General features: G+C 29.8%; 1 protein-coding gene across 1 annotated transcript; it reads right to left on the minus strand.

Annotated features, from left to right (window-relative positions):
* Nucleotides 1-9,678: 9,678 nt before the first annotated feature.
* On the minus strand, nt 9,679-10,413 carry LOC105161892 (calmodulin-like protein 30). Its single transcript, XM_011079746.3, has one exon. It carries the CDS (start codon nt 10,369-10,371, stop codon nt 9,769-9,771), a length of 603 nt encoding a protein of 200 aa, XP_011078048.2. The 5' UTR covers nt 10,372-10,413; the 3' UTR covers nt 9,679-9,768.
* Between the last annotated feature and the right edge of the window lie 7,351 nt (nt 10,414-17,764).

Here is a 17,764-nt window from a genome sequence, read left to right on the forward strand (position 1 = left end):
CAGTGACTCCAACTAAATCAATTTTAATAAAACACAACCTAAATTAATTATTCGCTGGTTTTAAAAGCAATGTTGGTCCTGTATCTTTAGCGTTTTCCTGATCTGGTACTTTATCTTTTCGGCATGCCAGTTTGGTCATTTATCTTTTAAATCTGCGCGATTTTGATCCTTTAGCTATATTAGAACAAATTAATGTCCATTTTTCCCTTTTATTGAAAAACCCTTATAGTCCATACACATGCTCTTAGTTTGGCCCAGCATGCTTCCGAAATAAAATTAAGCACTCACAATTTCGTACCTTTTTTTGACTGCCTTTTTTCCGAGTATTTCAAGCCTTTGGTTTTACAGACTTCCTCCAATCACACTACCACGACACATGGTTCACAGGTACTTGGCTCCTTCAGCAACAAACAACACAACCTATTTCCTTTCCTACTTTAGGGTGTGAAGACACTCCAATATCGGGACTTAATAGAATTTTGGACAACAAATGGAACAGAAACCTTACTTTTATTCAAAAAAATATATAAAATATTATGGATATTATTTTTCCAATTGGAGGAGACAACTGTTCAACCTCTCATAGGATAGAGGATTTGACTTTTTGGGAAAATCCCCACAAACTAAGAATTCAAAAAATTACTAAAATTTGACACTCAAAATATGATGCTTTGAAGAGTTGGAGAAAATTTCTAATGGTCTCCATCTGCTTCATTGTTTCCTTATTTATAGGTGTCTGCGTACTTCAAACCCGGACTTTAAACTTGATTTTTGATGATATCACTGTGTTACTCATTAGCTTGTCTCTTTCGAATGACGTTACTGCATTCGTCATCACCGCGTCCTTTTCTGTTGTTGGTCATAATGACTTGTTGACCATGTGATTGCTAGCTGACTTTCCTGCTTCGTGATTGTTGGTCTTTGTCATTTTCTGCCGATAGTCTTATTCCTGATCTTTTACATTCTTCAATTTTTACTTCGCTTTGTGAAAACTCTTTCTTTTACCCTTATCCTGATTTGGTGCGGGTTTCTTTTGGATAATCTGAATTTTTTGTCCCGAACAGGGGCTTCTCTTGTTTTTCACTGCAAAAGCATACATGATTATGTCACTGCTCAACATGCAGCATATTGCACGTCTTTATTATTGTTGCTTCGGTCGCTAGTAGCTTATTTTTCCAGATCAACATCCTCTTCTTCTTCTGCTTGACAGGCCATGTGATGGTAACACCCCTAAAGTTCATTTTGTTAATATCAGCAAATTTGATAAATTTTGGTTAACGGATGAACTTTTTTGTTAGATAAAAGCAAACATCAGGAATGCTAGACGTAATTTTCTAAACTATAGAAATTTACATATAATTATACCAAATCTTAGAAAAAGAGAGTGTAATTATCGCAATAAATTAATTTAGAATCAACAATTGAACCAAATTGGGCCAACATATAGAATAAGGCATGTAAACAATAATCCATTAGCCCAATCTGCTGACACTAAATATCCGTCCAGTTCAAGGAAGAGAAAATGAAAAATAGAAAGCCAAGTGTGGGAAAAGAATAATAATTTTTATTTAAATTATCTGATATAATTAGAAATGGGATAAATATCAAGTATTTTTCCTTGTTTGGTACGAGAAAAATATATCAAGAAGAAAAAGATTCATTTTTATGGTTTTACTAATACACCTTATCTCATTATTTTAGTTTAGAAAATAAATAAGTTAATATTGTACTAAAATAATTTTGTATATAATAAATTTAAATATCTTATTAGTAAAAATACATCAAACAAGAACAAAAATATTTTTTCATTAATAAGTATATTCATCAAAATGAGTACTGTGTATTTATTCTAAATCATTCAGTTTATATAAAATAAAAATTACTGTCATGGATCGATAACATAGTAGTTTTTCCGACTATTTGGTTATTTTTTCTAAAAAATTATGTACTGATATTATTATCAGAAGGAAAAAAAGAACTGGACCAAAATTATATGTATGGGTAGTAGAGTAACTAAAAATATATATTTTTTGTCTTTCCAACCTTATACTTTCACTTTCCTGCCCAATTTTGAACAGAAACTAAATTGAACTATGGAGGAATTTCATATACATCTAGTTTTATTTTTCCTCTAATTATTCTCCCTAATTAAATACCAAATTCTTTCATATATATTTATTTTCATTTTCACTTTTCTTACACTCACTTTCAGCAACCAAACAAACCCTAAATTATAAAGGAAGGAATAACATGTAAAATCGTATAATGAATGGTAGAGAACTTGGAACAAAAATTACAAGCGGAAGGTTATCATATGGATATTATCTTTGAGGAACTGACTTAATTGAATGATCTCAAATGTCTCTGATCATACAAAAAAAGGTTATCTTTCTTCCCATGGAAAGGGCTGTGAAATTTCTTCTTTTTAATAGATTTCCTCCCTCTTCTTTCCTTTTGAGTATAATTGAGGCAAGTATTGGGAATAGTCTAAATTTAAATACAGAATTCTCTCATTTAAGAAACAGGTATACTTATGGGACCAAAAATATAATTTACCCTTATTTTGATTGTATTGACTAACGGAGAGAGCAACTGTCGTTTTCAATTGGATGAAAATTTCTCAATGGTCCTCAAATTGAAAAAAAAAAAACAAAAAACCATATATGGGACTCAATGTGCGAAATGACCTGAATGTGAGATTAAAATTAGAAACAAATCCACTTATTAGACAAAAAAATATAATTTACCTTGATGTTAATTCAATTAATTGATTGATAACAGATTCCTTCTCATCAGGAAAGGGGAATCCAGAAAAGCTTTGGCTATACATTGATAAAGTTGATTCACATTACACAGGAGGAATAGATCCCCTAAGATGAACATCACCCATTTTATATTTTGAAAAATCTACATGTGATATGGCTTTTTCTACTATCCGATGGGTCAAAGTTCAAAAATTGATTGATTGTGATGGAGGAAAAGGCCTAAACTTTATTTTACACACTACCACTATGTTTGTTTTCATTTCCAACTTATTTACGAGGCAAGTCAAAATATACCCAATGTTTGTCATCATTCAAAAACACCTTATTTAGGTGTTTTTAACTGTTTTAACATAAAAACATACATATATATATACACACATATATACATAAATATATATAAAAAAAGCATGATTTTGACAATAAATAGTAATTTTTGTCTTTCAAAATACAACATTAAACATATAATACTTATTTTAAATTATCTCCAAAGACATGATTTGACAATGAATAGTAATTTTTGTCTCCCAAAACACAACATTAAATATATAATACTTATTTTAAATTATCTCCAAAAATAAATCCAAACATACATACTGTCTCTAACACACACTTATTTATCTTTGTTTTTCTCTCTCTATTTTCACAAAATACTCAGAAAACGAATCCAAACATTATGGAACGATTTTTTGAAATAGTTAAAAACTCTCCTAATTTTAGAAGTAAACTAAAAACTCCTTCATATTTAAATAAATTAAGTAAAAAAACCCTCTTGTCTCAGAATTTAATGGAAGGTGGGTTGTACGCATTTGAAGTGCGTTTAGACTTGAGTTTTTATGTATTTTAATATTTTTTTTATTTTTAATTGAGTAAAAATGTCCCTATATTGTATCTAAAATTACTATGGTCAAATTGATTTTTTTCTAATTTTTTTTTGCATTTTCCTCTCTTCTAAAAATATGAATTCTTTTTATTCATAAATATATTTATATTAAATATCAAAATACATAAAATAAAAAAAATTACATTACAAAAACTATTATACTAAATTTTATTTTTTAAATTTAGATATCTACATTAATATAAATATTAAGCAATTACAATAATTATAAATTATAAACTAATTTACATATATAATTAATATAATTATTTTTAATTAACTAAAATATATATTTGATTATTATAATTATCCTATAATTAAATTAATTAAAAAAATTGGGTAGGGGATAGGCAGCGTGGGGTGGGGGTGGTTAATTTTGTTTATTTTTTTTTCAAATATTTTTTTGTAATAATATATATTTTTAATTAGTTCATATTTTTAACTTTTTATAAAATTAAGATCCAATGATTAAGATAAATTGATTAGATTTGATGATACTAATATGATCAATACAGATCCAACGGTTATTAAAATATAAAAGTAATATATATTAAGTAAGGGTGCAATGGTTATTTTAGAAAATAAAATTCAAACAACCATGTGTAACTTTTCTTTTCAAAAGAGCTCGAATTACACACATGAATATATATATATATATATATATATATATATATTTTTTTTTACATATAAATGTAAAAATTTACAAATAATATGATCATAAATTTAATAGAATCATATATAGATAGTTGGAGAAATTAATTAAATACAAATTAAAATATTGATTTTTCCATCTCATAAACATCATTAATAAACAAAAAAAAATATGGAACACGACAATAAAAATAAACTATAAAACAAAGAATTAATTGCTGAAAGTAACATATATAACAAAATTTGATGTATAAAGAGATGAAAAGGGGGTAAATATTAAACAAAAATAAACATTAAATGAAAATTAAGTGAAATCATAGGAATTGAGCCATTAACACTAAATAAGTTTCTTCCTCCTTATAGAAGAAATAAAATCAAGCACTGTAAAAATATGAAAAACTAACACCAGAAGAAAAATAAATATTAAATTTCTATAATGAAAACATAAGAAAAAGATAGAAATTATTAATTAAATAACTTTCAAACATCAAGAATAAATACTTGTGGACCATTGAAGGCGAGAGCAGCCACCCTACCCCTTGGGATCAGGGGCTTAAGAGCTCCTCCGGCCAGGGATCCCGGACCAAAGGGAAGGGAGAGCATATTGTTCACGATCAAAACAAAAGGATCAATTCAATAGAAATTAAAGACTGAAAAGACGATAAATAAATATTAAAATTTAATATAAAGAAAAATATATGAGTAAGGGATATAAATTATTAATTATATAACTTCAATTATCATGAAAGTAAATATATATTAAAACTAAATAAAATAATATTTAGAAAAAATATAAGACATCACTCCGATTACATATAGAAGAACATTAATTAAAAAAAAAAAAACATACAAAGTATTAAGTTTTAACATTGTTTAATGAAGAATAGAGAATCTATAAAATTGCATCTAAATGAAGGGATATATAATAGAGTAAAATCATAAATTTTTGAAGTACAAATTCAATGGAGAGTTGATGGTTAGATAATCGAAAATTTTGGTTTAGATACTTTCAAAGTTTGTGATAGTCAATCCGATAGTTGAGAGGTCTATGCAAACTTAAATCTATTTGAAAGTCGTTTATAGGTAATTCATCAACCAATGAAATATTTTCTTAAATATTTAAAGATTCAAACTTTTAAAAATTCTGTATTTGGTCAAAATTAAATTAATTTGTTGGTCAAAAATCGTTTTGCTATAAGGAGGAGAAGAAAATATGTTAATAAAAGATCTATATTATAAAAAATAATTATTTTAATATATTAAAATAAGAAAATTACTTTATGATATATTTACAAAGAGAGTAATGTAAATTTGGAAAATTAAAAAGAATATGATTACATTTAAAAATAAAAGATAGTGATATGATAAATAATATTTCTAAACGAATAAAATATGATACTCTAAAAATTTGAATTTGGTTTATTTATTTATTTTTGGAAGGGGAAGTAGAATCATGAATTAAGAATGAAAAATACAGTTTGCATTAGTATTGTAATCTTGAAGATAGGATTTTGATATGGGTTTTGAAAATAAAATGTTGCGTAAACAATTTTGCAGATAAATACAAATTAAATTCTTTAGTTAAAAATAAATATATTTTTTAATCAAATGAAAATTTTTCTTAATAATTACAATATTAAAAAATACAAGAAAATAATATTTGGTCAGAAAAAACGTTTTTGAATAGATATAGAGACTAGGGCAGCCTCTTTTCTGCATACAGGATTCTGTTGCATATTTTTTGAGGTGGCTTGTAAGAATTCAGTATGGTATTTGTCTAAATTGTATCAAAATTAATAAACTATCCTTTTACTAATTTAATTTTGTTGCAAGGGGATTATTGGTTGAGGACGTGTTTGAATTTTATTTTATTTTATTTTTGATAAATTTAAGTTTCATTAATAAAAAGGTACATGCGTACAACAACAGTCAAATATCAATTTCTCCCATGACAGGCCATAGCATACGCCATAGTTTATATAATGCAGAAGTAGTAACATAGTGTGATAAATTAGCACTCATTATTCTCTTTCTAATGTCGTCCACTATGATGGCAGCGATGGTCGATCAACATGCTCAAAGCGGCGCAAACAAACAACGGACAGAGAGATAAAAGAAAGAGAACCAATATTTTCTTACGAGCCACGTAGAAGGGCTAAGTAGATAAATGATGGAGCCAGGAGAAAGCTATTGGTACTATTTTTCGTTTCCATCTGATCCTGCGAATGAACTTTTTAAGATCAAAAGGAAAGATTTCAATTTCTGAGTTGTCTGCACAAGTAAAAATCTCAACTCATGTTTCCTGAGCATATATTTTACAAGTAATGATATATAGTCATTTGTAATCTTTTTTCTTCTGAAGGAAATGAAAGAGATACTGTGGACACTTATAATAGAACTAAGTTTATTAGGATTTATAAACACTCATCAAATGTAGAACAGTTGAACACAAATCAGTTTACATTTTGTCTAAAATTCTAATTTTCGTTTCCAGGTACATGAAGTGGTATGCCTCAAGTGGCAAATTCTTGTACAAGAATAACATATTTATTGCTGATGGAACCTCTAAATCATACATGGATTATTAGGCTGTCTACCCTTTTAATTTGTCATCAGCTGTATACAAATGCTATTTAACAATATTATCATATAACATACAGATAATCTTCGTCCTCTCTCATCTGTTCAATAACTGTACTGATGTTGCAACTATCCCTGTGATCATACTCGGGAAACTGGGATCTTCTCCCCCATCCCCATTCTTCTAGAATGTCATGGCACTTTAATTTCTTTATTTTTATGGCTGCATAACTCATGCATATAATCCCTCTCCGGGAGCCCCATGCATACCATTCAACCAAATGTCAAAAGATGAGTTGGAGTTGTTTCAGTATCGCAGTAATTATGCTAGATAGGCTAAATTTTGCTATTTGATTGAGGGCACTACGACCTTCCCGGTTAAAATACATTTGATTTCTCTGGAGTTAAATTATTAAGGATCCCAGTATTTTGAAACCCAATCCGGCATGATTGGTCGGACCACCCGAACCATCAACTGAGCCACAAAATGAGCGGGGTGAAAGGAGAAATCCAGTGGAGATGAAAAATGGTGTTTTTTTTAAGAGAAATGAATGACCCAATGGTCCGATCATCAACCCGCTGGAATCGGTGCGAGGTTAGTCAAATCGAATGGATTGTGTAATGGTATAAATTGAGCACAAAATCCCTAATTCCTTTTTCTCTTTGTTAGCCAAACACACCTTCTTCCTTTCTCCTTCTCTCTCAGTCTTGATATCTCGCTTTCTCTCTTCCTCAGCAAAACACACCTCGTCACTTGTATCTTGCTTTCGGCTTCAGTTGCAATGCAGGACCGTACGTAGGTAATTCTCTCTTTCTATCTCTTCTTCCTCGCTTGCTGATGAATTTGGTTTGGTGTGACTATGGTGCAGTGAGGCTTGAGGAAATTAGTGAAATATTATTGTAAAAATCTAATGAGCTTTTGCTAATTCATATGAAATAGCAGAAATATTAATCTGATAGCAGTTTAAATAGTAGAAATAATGTCAAAATGTTGAATCTGAATTCTGATGTGCTTTTAGGTCTGTGAAACTGTAAATGTAATGTTGAACTTGAATTTGATTCTTTATTCAATTGCAAAAGCAATTAAAGGAACAACTAACACATTTCACCCAGACTTAATATTTATCAAAGTTAATTGCAAGAGCAGTCCTAACAAGGAGTAATGTTGTACGTTATTAGCTTTTGGATGTTTTGGAACTTTTATTTTTGGTTTGGCTTGATTTTTATTATTTGAATTTTTTGTATTTTTCTGCTACATTTGTTGGATTAGACTATTAGATCTCTATCTCATGCCACATTAGCACAAGTGGCCAAACAAAATTAAAAAGTTCTAAATGAACTAGTTCCGTGCAAGATATGTGATCATATCAATTTAATTTTTTTCCAGTCAAATTTGTAATATATTTTGTTATCTTTTTAACTATAATCTTCTTGCAATTTTCAAATCAAACAAGACAGATAATACCACCATATTAGAATTAGTGAATCAAAATTGCATTTTCCTTAATGTTGTACGTCATCTCTTCATTAATGATCTATTTATTACTTTTTCTTCATTTTGACAAGCAACTAGTCAATATATATTTTCTTATCGTATAGCCGGTGGATTATATTAAACATAATTAAATAAACAATAGCACGCAATATTTCTCAAGTTCTTTCGAATTGGAACCCACCTAGTTGGTTTAAATGTATTTTTTGTTTAGTAATTTAGTTTATTTGGTATTTCCTCTTTTAATTTTCTAAATTAATATTTTTATCTTGTATTTTTTTAATTTTTGCAATTTCAGTCTTTTTTATTAAGAATTTACCCATCGCGTCAGAAAAATATATGTACATTTCATATAATTTTTTAAATTTAGGGTTATATATTGTTCCTAAGGGAAAAATCCAGAGACACCCTGTAATAATAGAAATATTAAAAAAAATCCTATAAAAATTAAAGTTTCAAATATCCCCTGTGATATAAAATAAAGTTTAAAAAACTTCATTTGTACAAAATTTGGGTCACACACGCTTTGACTGCGATTTTGCTATGCAAGTACCTTTTTTTGATAATTTTGCCCTTCTCTCACATTTAATATATATAATATTATATATATTTATTAATAATAAAATATTATTTTTATAATAATTATTTAATTAAAATATTATATATTTGTATTAATAATAAAATATTAGTTTAATTAAATTGGGGAAGAAGATGGGGATGAGGTGGGGGTTATAATTATTATTTTGAATTTTTTTTATATAAAATAATTATATATTAATAAAGCCTAGTATGACCAATTGACTAGAAGGGGTTTTAGTCATTATTTTTAAAAAAATATGCTCAAATTGATCAGGGGGCGGGTATGATTATTTATTCGTAATATAGAGATGATTTTTTATATTAAAAATTTCATAGGGGGATTTTTTATATATATCATAGAGTTCAAAATGAATTTAACCCATTGTTCCTATTGGCATCTATTTACCAACATTTTGTCATTTTTAACTTTTTAGGATAGCATTTTAGTTTTGCATCATTTTAGTTTTGCGATACCAATTCCCTTTTTCATCAGACTTCACTTTTCTCACCGTGGAGGTGAACTCCAATATCAAAAACGATTGAAATTATAAAAATTAAAAAGATGTAAAACTAAAATACTATTTTGAAAAGTTATAGGACGAAAATAATAAATAACCTATATTACGGAATCAAAACTACTTCTAAACCCTATTTTGTATTACAAATTCTTCCCTAATCATTCAATTTCCCGAGAAAGGTAAAACAACTTAATAAATGTTCTCAAAATTAAAAACTTTGTCGTAACATAGTTAAATTTTATTCATGCAATATTGTGATTTAAAAAAAAAAAAAAAGGACGATAGCCTTTTGGCAGAAAATGATACTTAATTTTTCATGGATTGTTTCATCATGTTGATGAACTCATCCATATCAATCAGCCCATCTCCGTCTCCGTCCACTCCTCTTATCATTCTCTTGCACCCCTCCAAACTGCACCTCTCCCCCATCCTCTTCAGCACCTCCATCAATTCCTCCGCGCTGATTTTCCCGTCCCCGTCAGTGTCGAAAACCCTAAACGCCGCCTGGATATCCCCACTCTTGGCTCCTCCGTCGCTGCTGTACACTTTGCTGAACTCCTCCAAGTCGATGAACCCATCCCCGTCTGCGTCCGCCACCCGGAACGACTTTGCAGCCTCGGCGGTGGTGGTGGCGCCTCCTCCGAGGACTTTGAGGGCTTGCTTGTACTCCTCCAGGGAAATCTTTCCATCGCCATTGGTGTCGAACTTATCGAAAATCCGCCTCGTTTCATCCTGAAAACTACTTCTAGTCTGAAAGCTTGGTGGCTTTTGGATTTCCTTTCGTGTTGGGGACTTTTTTCTAAAGCTGCGATAGAAATTGAAGAACCCCATTTTGGTGGTTTTGGTTGCAGAAAGGAAATTCGAGAACCAGAAAATTTTGATGGAAATTCCAACTTCAGCCACTCTCATATTTATATATGCATGCTTCAAGTGGGAATGTTTTTTTCCTTTTTTTTTGGTATTTTTTGGTATTTTTTGTATAAAAACAATCTTATAAACTAGCAGTTGGGGCACGAGGTTCTGGACGCACAAATTTTTTAAGTATAAGTTAACACAAATACAAAATCTCTTTTAATTGTAAACAATACGCTAAAAGTCCATGTTTTTGGAATTAAATGAGCATATTTGCCAACGAGGTCTCACTAATTAATTTAATACTAATTAGTTTGTGATATGATGTCCAAATTGGATTGGTGTATAAGGTATCTATACTGGATTTTAGGTTTAAAGTTACTAGAGTTCACCTAAGCTCACAAGTCCGATTAGAACAACGTCAAAAGAAAATCTGCTTGTAATACTTTATGCTTAAGTCAATAAAGATGAATTGAGGTAAAACTTGAAAAAAATATTAAAAGTAGTGAAAATTATACCTTGTATGAGGGTGGTCATTTGTAAGCTTTGCTAATCGTATGATTTAGCGTGAACTGTTATTCAATTTTGTCGGGACAGTTTAGAGATTAAATACGATCGAATCTGGTTCAAATTGGGTTCAGGGCTCAAATTTTAGTACAACCCCAGACATGACATACACAAATTTAGAGCAATTTAAGATACAAAGATATCCCTTAAACAACCCAACGACTTGGAGTTAATTTTTAACATATAATGTATTGAGTAATACAAGGATATTTTTTTTTGGGTATTAAATAGATAATATTTTGATTATAAGTCCTTAAGCTTACTGTTTGAATAGAGCTTCATTGGCACTTGAAGTGGAATATTTAGCACGACAAATTCCAATTTTGTATTTAAAATTACAGGTCAAAATTCTCTTTAAAAACCAAATTCAATCAATCACATTATGTAATTGCATTTGGTTTTAATGCACATTCGGGGTATAAATTCAGTTGGTTATTCAATTGAAATGGATTTAGAATAAAGTGTTCCTGTAGGTAAGGTATCTCAGAGGTTTGCAAGAAATGGTCGCCTCGGCATCTTTCACGTACCGCGTAATGGATTTTGATGCTTTATATGATTTTTTTTGTTTTTTTGTTTATGGGAATGCCGTCTGTGCTTAGACGGATAATTGGGAGTTGATCCTACTCGTTTATTAAAATTCCAAATGAAAAATGATGTTAAAAAAATACGACTCAAAATAACAAACGTAAATAAAAAATAATTTATTCCCTTATAATATCAGACAACATAAACGAGAAATATTACTACTTTTACATCAAATTCTAAAGGTGGAGGACTTGCCCTATCTAGCCTAACTATTCCCTTCGACATGCTTTATGTGATTCTCGTCAACCGTTTGATGTTCAAAGATGTTTACTGTGTTTCTTTTTCTTCTTTTGATTGATTCCATTCCTCCTTTTTATGATATTAATAATGTAGTACCCACAGAAATTCTAACACGACGTTAGATATCTTTGTACCCGTACAAATTGTAGATCCTTTGGGACCAAAAAAAAAGTAAATTGAAAATCACGAATCTTCTGAAAAAAGTGATTCCATTTGCATTACTTTTGAGTAGGTTTATTATTTTTATAAACGATTACATCATCTAAAAGTTCAATATCAGTCACGTCTTCTCACGTGCAGATCTTGTAGGTTAAATTAACCTCTTCGCTTATAAATAGACGACGATAAGATTTGAACTTAGAATCTTTTGTTTGGTTTGAATTTAATATCATGTTAAACAAACATTTTTTCCAAAAGTTTAATCTTTTAGATTAGTAGTTTTATTATACTACAATTGTGATACCCTCTCAAATGTTTATCTTAAAAGCCCAAGAGTAAGAAAAGGGGACCTCTAGCCCAGCAACCGATCAGGCATAGCCTGATCAGCCCATGAGCCAGGCTCCTTACCTCATAAAGCCACAATATCTCTACTAATCCGGCAGACCCAAGAAACCTAATTTCAGCAAGCATAGTCATCATACACAGGGGCGACCACGTCATATAGGTGTCTAACACATTAAAACAAATCATAGTAAAAATTTTCAAATAACTCCAAGAGGTCCATCTGGAATTGACTCTTTATTTAGTAAGTAATCGCATCTCTATATACCTGATTGGGCAATGCTTGGTCAAACGGTCGTATAATTGTCTAAATAAATCCAAATCTCATAATTCTTTTTTTGTCACAAAGCTAACACACGCAGCTATCTAACGTCACCAGATTTGCCTCAAGTAACCATTAGAGCTTGATGTATGAATGCTTATAAATTGAGGCATGGTGCAGTCGTTTTGGTAACACAAACTATCACACTCAAACTCTTTTCTTTCTCATTTCCTAAGCTATTTTCAACATATTTTTGGCATTCCACTCAATTTTCTTCACTTTCACACTACTTTTAACCATTATTCTCATATTTGATTATAGGTTTTTATTTATTTCTTCAGTAAGAACGTTATTGACTTAAATATTAAAGTGCTAATATTTGTTTATAGTACTAATCCTCAAATTATTTTAGAATTTATCTACATACCTTGAAAATTTACTATATCATTGAACCCAGATGCGCGTCAAGTTGTGTTCAAATTATTTGTATATTATGCGTGAAGAAATACTAAAAAAAGGCGAAGTCTATGATACTCTTAAAAATAATATACTACGGATTTTGGAATTTCAAATTGAAAAATAAATTAAGTTATTTGTATTATATTGACGGATACAAATATGTGTAAGTTTCGTGTATTGAATATAACAATTAAACTTGAATATATTTATGTATATTTACTTTTCCTGAATCTTTAAGCATTCAATTAAGATAATAAAATACGCACCAAAAAAATTAAAGTACGTTCGTCTCCGTCTTGGGCCTGATTCTTCAGTTGAGTCAACCCAAATGAACCTCATCCTAGAATAAAATGTCTGAAGAACAACATCATATCCACCATCTCTTCATGCATTTAATATTACTTATGGAAATATACCGTCCGAATAGCTCACGATCCATCAATAAAGTGTTGCTAAAATTGACAACTCATTAATAAATACGAAATTATTTTTCTCATATTAGACTCGATGGTACCCTTAGTCACCCCATAACATACCTACAAATAATTCAAAATCACACTGAAACTTCGAATTTTATGGAAAGAAACGTGAATAATTCCATAATATTAGCATCAAAAAGTTTCTATTGTCGTCAAAATAGAAAAGCAATAGTGACACCCACAAACCCGTCGGAGAGAATCATGTTTGCATTATATAAACTACAAAAACTCCTATAACTGATTTAATATCATTAAAAATTAAGATTTAATAATGTGGAAATTAATATATAGACTAGTAAGTATGTTTAATTTCATCAAAAATAGTATCAAAAGTCCAAACTTAAATTACGAATTCGACCACATTCAATCTTAACCCTTAAATCACGAAGATGGATCATTAAAAAAAAACTGCGTATTATTTTAATTAAAGAAGTAGAAAGATCCACAGAAAAGCATTGACCCTTTTAAGCAAGTGTAAAATGATAATATCTGGTACGACATCATCATTTCCTTATGGTGTAAAAATCCGTGCAGCACACGGGGTATTTGATTCCTAGTTATCATTAAAATTCTAAACCAAAAACTTAGCTCCTAAACTTAGCTTGATTCCATCTCCACCACACGCATGCACCGCCCCCACCATAAAGCCCTGAACAGCTCTCAGATTATGTTTGCAATCTAAACAAAGACGTGGAGTACGTAGTCAATGGTTGAGTAAAACAGAGGCTTCATATATATTCGTTACTTGCAAAATAAATAAATATATGAATAAATTTTAAAAACATAATAAATTGGCTAAATTTATTTAAAAACAAAAGCAAAGGTTGATTGTTATGTTTCTATTTGGATTCTTATGATGACGTGTAATGCAGTTCTATGTTTAAGGTATAGCTATGTTTTGTGAAATGAAACGTTAATTCAATTGGCACAGGAGGGGGTAATTTGGTATTCACCAATGTGATCATCATGTCTTGTGGAGTCGCCAAAACTAGGTAATTATATAGATGATACAAAATATTAAATGAGAATTTGAAAAGGTTAGAATTTTGAGTAATTTTATAAGATTATACTTAGAAATGATGGCTGAGGTGGTGTTACGGGCTGACTGTTTATTATTCCTGTTATAGTATTCTGCATTACTGTAGGTGATATTTTTTTGCAAAAAGTAATTTTTTTAAGAAATTACATTAAGAATGTAAATTTTTTTATGTGAAATAGATGAATTATTATTATTTCTTGAGTAAATCAATTACAATTATTAATATCAAATATTTTTATCGAACAACTATCGACAACTATAATAATCGTATATCGATAATCAATATTAGATAATTATACATAATCAACAACTACTATTAATTTTATGTAAAAATTAAAAATGACACGTCATAATTGCTCAGACACAATCTTTCTTTTAAATTAATATTGCATCATATTCTATTTAATATATACACATCACCTGGATGAACTCATGATTTATATGACTTGTGTGTGTATATATATATTATCCAAAAATTTAAATAAATTGCATGAGACAAGAATTTTAAAAAAAAAAAAAAAGAAAGAAAGAACGAAGACATATAACAAGAATTGGGTGTAGCAAGTGGCAGGAGAATATTCACAAAATTATTGCACAACGAGTACTGTCGAAAAATTTGAGCTGATATTACATGAATTTTAGTCCGTTGATATTGCCTTCACCTACAAATTAATTGGGGTGATGCATCAATTATTAGACGTTGGTGGCAATTATATATGCATAGAGCATGATTGGACTACTTATGTTTTGCGATTATTATTATTATTCCCCAGACCAAAAGCGTGTTTTACAATCTAGATTCTTGGTACTTGCTAGGAATCCTTTCATCTACTTCTCTACCCTACCGATCCAAAAACCGATTTTGATGCATTGTTTTTCTCTAGAGAAGCTATCAATTTAATCTAGAAATTAACTTTGTTTTATAAAATTATTTAGTTATACTTAATGACATAATTAAAATGAACCAATTTAACCCGCAATTTTGTTAAAAACCACTTCATTTTGTACTAATTAACATGTAGCATTAATTAAGTTCACAATTAATATAAATTTAATTATTAGAAGATTAAATGATTAACTATAATTATATATATTTTGGATGTGAAAGCACTAATCAATGAGAGTTAAATTTAAATTATTATATTTATATTTTGCTGACGTGACATGATATATCTGGCCGTCCTGTTTGTGACTAGCAGACATCACACCTAACGCAATTGATTATGAGAACTGAGTGATCACCATCTTTTATACGAACTGGGCTTGTCCGCGAGATGGCTTGATTGGTAAGTGTTAATTCATGGGAACATGCATGGAAGAGTAGGAAGACAAGAAAGCGATGCTGTCATCCATGCAGCCCCACCGTGCCCAGTGGTTCTGTCGACAAGAAAATCTCCTCAATCCACATTGCCCGGTGGATCTGTCGACAAGAAAACGGCCGCAATCCGCCGTGCCTGGTGGTTTTATGGACAAGAAATTGGGCTTATCCCACAGTGCGTGGTGGTTCTTTGGGCAAGAAAATGGCCTTGTCAATAATGGCCTTTGTTGCATTTGATGCTGAAGAAAATTGCGCATGCAATTATATATATGATAATTGACTCAACACATGAAAAGACATTATTTACATATACAGTAGTGAAGTTTATTTTTGTTTAATTCACATATGAGATTTTAAGTTTACGTCCCCGCCAACGTTAGTTAATTTATTAGTTTATTTAATAATAGTTTTGTTCTCCTCAAATATTTGGTTTCATGTCATAATTGTACCAAATTAAATTTATATATTGATCTATGAACATTCTCATCTGACTTTGATTTGGTTAGACTAAATTTTTTAATTAATTGTAATGGGGTCCAGACACGTGTTGCTAGAAATTTCAAAAAGATTATCGGAAAATCACACATTCGCGTCACTGATGACTTAAATATGCTGGAATCAGTACACTGTGCTTGTGATTTAAGCCATCACCCAAAATGCACATGTGATTTTTCAACAATTTCTTCTTAAATTTCATACAGTAAGTATCTATAATTGTATAAAAATTTAAGAATTAGAGGACTAAATTGTCATCTTTACTTTAAAAAGATCAACATCGCAAAATTATATAATTACAAAATCAAAATTACAATAAATCCCTGAATGTGTTAAGTTATTTTGTCCACCAGATGACCAAATATATAGGACACGGAGTACATTCACGATAATTAACTCAAATTAATAAATTAGTTAAATTTATACTAAAAGTTTCTATTAATTTATTATTAAACGATGTAACCGACTATTTTGCAGAAATTTTTTTGGCCTAGTCAAATTGAATGTAGAAAACCATATAATATGCTTATAATTTAAATATATTGATGCACTTCTATAAAATAAAGGAAATTTAAATTGTAGAATGGAATAAATTAATTGAGATGGCAAAATATTATCAAAAAAAAAAAAAAAAAGAAATGGCGTTGACCTATATATTAAGGTTTGTAACCGACCAAATAATCATATTATAACTAAATAACAATCGAGAATTTGTCAACGCATGCACTAATACTATTTTGTCTTCTTAATCAAACGACCCAAGTTTAAGGTTACATGATTGTCTAGGCATGTGCCGGACGGCCGATCCAAACTGACGTCCCCGCGGCTTCGACTCTCTCTCTCTCTCTCTCTATCTCATATGAATGAATGAATGAAACATATATTAGAATTATTTGTTTTCAGAAGTTGTAAGTTTAATTTGTCTCACGTGCATGGTTTAAATAAGTAACCGTTGCCTTTAAAAAACATAAATGTATGATCCTATTTTAGTGAATCTACAATAAAAGTTTACCTGTGAGGAGTTGGGATCTATCATTTCACATGCTATTAACCTGGAAAATTTTGTCCTTCACGTGCCAAGAAAATATTTATGATAAATTATATTGACACTCCTAATTAGGTTAAAATATGCAAATATTTTATGTTTTTTGTAAAGTTATAATTACATTTTTTGAAGTTATAGTTATAATTAAAACTACCTTCTCTATTTAAAGGTAAAATATACACAAATACCCCAAAAAAATATTACACTAACAACCCTTAGGAGGTGTAGCTGTAAGCCTGTAATTTTGCAAAACAATATAAAGTGTTTTTTGTAATTTTAGAAATTTTAATCTTTATTTTTTAGGATTGCAAAAGAGTTTGGTAACTTCTCGATATTTCACAACTTTGATCCTTTCAGTGCTGAATTTTGCCAAAGTCGCCAGAATAGGTCGTGTGTACCTCGCATGATTATATAAATTGAAAATTTTGTCCTATTGGTTCACTTTTATCAACATGAACGA

This window comes from Sesamum indicum, linkage group LG1 (assembly GCF_026168435.1).
Source record: "Sesamum indicum cultivar Baizhima isolate 11 linkage group LG1, ASM2616843v1, whole genome shotgun sequence".
NCBI classification, from domain to species: domain Eukaryota; kingdom Viridiplantae; phylum Streptophyta; class Magnoliopsida; order Lamiales; family Pedaliaceae; genus Sesamum; species Sesamum indicum.